The sequence below is a fragment of the Eimeria tenella genome, genomic scaffold (genome assembly GCF_000499545.2).
Source record: "Eimeria tenella Houghton genomic scaffold, Eth_scaff1259, whole genome shotgun sequence".
NCBI lineage: Eukaryota > Apicomplexa > Conoidasida > Eucoccidiorida > Eimeriidae > Eimeria > Eimeria tenella.
In genome coordinates this window covers 1-3,295 of record NW_013543727.1, presented here as the reverse complement: position 1 = coordinate 3,295, position 3,295 = coordinate 1, and the positions used below count along the sequence as shown (strand labels likewise).

The window sequence follows — 3,295 nt, the reverse complement described above, 5'->3', positions numbered from 1 at the left end:
GCATCAGCAAACTCTGTTCATGTCCCTGCTGCTGCTGCTGCTGCTGCTGCATCCTCTGCTGTCGTTGCTACCCTCCCCACCCCTACCCAACCCAACGCCTGCAGCAGCTACCACTGCCCGCTGGAGCAGCTGCTTCTGCAGCTGCTGCAGCAGCTGCAGCAGCTGCAGCAGCAGCAGCAGCATCACGAGAATCACTTTTTGAGTCCGATTCGCTCGAAGAGCAGCAGCTGCCAGAGATGTTTAAGGAATCCTTCTGCTTCATCATCCAGGAATCTCGAAAATCTCCTCCAAAAAGGCTTCTCTCATTTGCTGCTGCTGCTGCTGCTGCTGCTGCAGCTGTAGCCTTTTAAGCCGGATTTGTTCGAAAAGCAGCAGCTGCCACAAATGTTTTAGAAACCCTTCTGCTTCACCGTCTAGAAATCTTGTGAACTCTTCTAAAAGCACTTTGAAGCCGCTTCTTTGCTTGCTGCTGCTGCTGCTGCAGCAGCAGCAGCAGCTCGAGGATCATTTTTGAAGCCGGATTTGCTCAAATTCAAGCAACAGCCACAGATGTTCAAGAAGCCCTTCATCTTCATCATCCTAAATCTGGAAAACTAAAAGTATTTTTGGAGGTTTCTTACCTTGCTGCTGCTCCTGCAGCAGCAGCAGCAGCAGCAGCAATTTGATTACTTTTTGAGTCGGATTTGCTCGAACAGCAGCAGCTGCCACAGGTGTTTAAGAAAACCCTCATCCTCATCATCTAGAACTCTGGAAAACTCCTCCAGAAGTATTTTTGGAGAAGTTTTCTCTCGAATTCGCTGCTGCTGCTGCTGCAGCAGCAGCAGAAGCAGCAGCACCACTTTGATCACTTTTTGAGCCGGATTTGCTCAAATAACAGCAGCTGCCAGAGACGTTTGAGGAAGCCTTCAGCTTCATCATCCAGAAGTCTGGAAAACTCCCCCAAAAGTACTTTTGGAGAAGTTTTTTCTCGAATTCGCTGCTGCTGCTGCTGCTGCTGCAGCAAAATGATCACTTTTTGAGCCGGATTTGCTCGAACAGCAGCAGCTGCCAGAGATGTTTGAGGAAGCCTTCAGCTTCATCATCTAAGAACCTGGAAAACTCCTCCAAAAGCACTTTTGGAGAAGTTTTTTCTTTAATTCTTCCCAAAATGTAGTCAATGACTTCGCCCACAAGTCTTTCGTCTGCGCCCATAAACTCGATCACCTTTTTCTTCACCCACGGCCGCAGCTTCTTCTCCAGCACTTCGCCCTGCAGCAGCCAAACTTTATTACTATTATTATTTATTTATTATTTATTTGTTATTTATATTTATTTATTTATATTTATTTATTGTTTGTTGTTATTTATTTGATTTAATCGGTTTGTTTATTTGTTTTGTTTTGTTTTTTTTGTTTGCCTTTTTGGTTGGGCTGGGGCGGGCTGGTTGCTTCGGGATGCAGCGTCGAACTTCTTCTTTTATTCCTTTTTATTTTATTTATTTAATTTAATTTAATTAACCTAATTAATTTAATTTAATTAATTTTATTTAATTAATTTAATTTAATTTGTTTTGTTTTATTTGGTGGTTTATCTTCGCAGTTGGGCGCGCTGGATTTGCAGTTTTGCAAATTTCCACTTTGAGGGAATAAGAGTGGCAGCAAATAAATAAATAAATAAATAAATAAATAAATAATTTAATTAATTTAAATTAATTAATTTAAATTAATTAATTTAAATTAGTTAATTTAATTTAATTAATTTAAATAAATAATTAAATTGCAAACTTGCCTTCGCGAGAATGTTCCAGTCGATCTTCGACGCGAACAGCTCCGACTTCTCCGTTGGAACCCTGCAGCCACACAAACCCTAAACCCTAAACCCTAAACCCTAAACCCTAAACCCTAAACCCTTGGTTTTCTAGAAAAGGGCGCAAAGCAGCAGCAGCAGCAACACCATCATCACACAGCAGCAGCAGCAGCAGCATCACGCACAGCAGCAGCAACAGCATTACGCAAAGCAGCAGCAGCACCATCAAAACGCAGCAGCAACAGCAGCAGCAGCAGCAGCAGCAGCAGCAGCAACGGACATTGCCATGATCTTCTTCGAGTTTTCGATGACTTGAATGGTTTCTTTTACGCGATTGACTTTATTAACAAGATCTCTGTGGTCATTTAGCTTCGTCAAGGGTTTGTGTTTTAAACCCTCGGGAAGTTCTTCTTCTTCTTGAAAAAACTTCCGCAGCTCCTTGCAAGACTTCCTGCTGCTGCTGCTGCTGCTGCTGCTCGGCCGCGACGGGTCCTGCGGGACAAGCACACTCGCAGCAGCAAAAACGCGCCTCAAATCCTCCTGCTGCTGCTGCTGCTGCAGCTGCTGCTGCAGCGGCTTCCGCCGCTGCTGCTGGGTATTCGCCCATTACTCCAAACAATATTGACGCTAATTGTGTTGCTGCTGCTGCTGCTGCTGCTGTTGCTGCTGCTGAAGTCTCCCATATACCTGTGACTTTCCCTTTTCTGAGCTTCGCGCTTTGTCCTTGTCCCCGCTGCTGCTGCTGCTGCTGCTGCTGGATTTATGTTTGTCAGCTTCCTTCGTGTTTGTCCCTTGCTGCTGCTGCTGCAGTTCGTCTTCGCTGTCTCCCGCTGTGATCCGCGCGCCCTTCTTAGAGCCCTGCTGCTGCTGCTGCTGCTGCTGCTGCTGCAGCTCCTGCTGCTCTGCTGCTGCATCTAAAGCATCATCTTCATTTTCAAGTTTTCTTCTTCTTCTTCTTTCCTCCCGAACCGCCGCATCTTCTAAACCCTCCCACCATTCTAAAATAAATAAATAAATAAATAAATAGATATAAATAAATAAATAGAAATAAATCGGAATAAATAATTATAATTGTTTATTTAACTAACTCCAAGAGTTCTGTCATGAGTGGTGAAAGAAAAAACATTTAAATCCGCTTTGGAGGAAATCTGACGAGGGTTTAGGGTTTACGGAGATGAGGGTTTAGGGTTTGGCGACGAGGGTTTAGGGTTTGCAGAGGCGAGGGTTTGGGGTTTAAGAGAAAGGGCTGCTGGAAGGCCTTCAAATAAACTCATTAGGGTTTGAAATTGCCAGATGCTACGCCTTGTCCGTCTAAACCACGATTTAGGGTTTAGGGTTTAGGGTTTCGCACCGCCTCGAAGGTCCGCCTCGATAAGCTTTCTTTTGTCTTCTTCACTTATCTCCATCTCCCCTACAAGTTCTCTGAAAAGCACAACGAAACCAAACCCCAAACCCTAACCCTAAACCCTAAACCCCAACACTAGACCCTAAACCCTAAACCCTAAACCCT

The 3,295-nt window shown here is 44.5% G+C and overlaps 1 protein-coding gene across 1 annotated transcript; it reads right to left on the bottom strand.

Moving 5' to 3' along the window:
• Nucleotides 1-1,008: 1,008 nt before the first annotated feature.
• Nucleotides 1,009-3,191, bottom strand: ETH_00030490 (uncharacterized protein; the record flags this gene model as incomplete). Its single annotated transcript, XM_013378984.1, has 5 exons — nt 1,009-1,248; nt 1,768-1,828; nt 2,066-2,277; nt 2,473-2,783; nt 3,137-3,191. 5 exons carry the CDS (start codon nt 3,189-3,191, stop codon nt 1,009-1,011), a joined length of 879 nt encoding a protein of 292 aa, XP_013234438.1.
• Nucleotides 3,192-3,295: the final 104 nt, after the last annotated feature.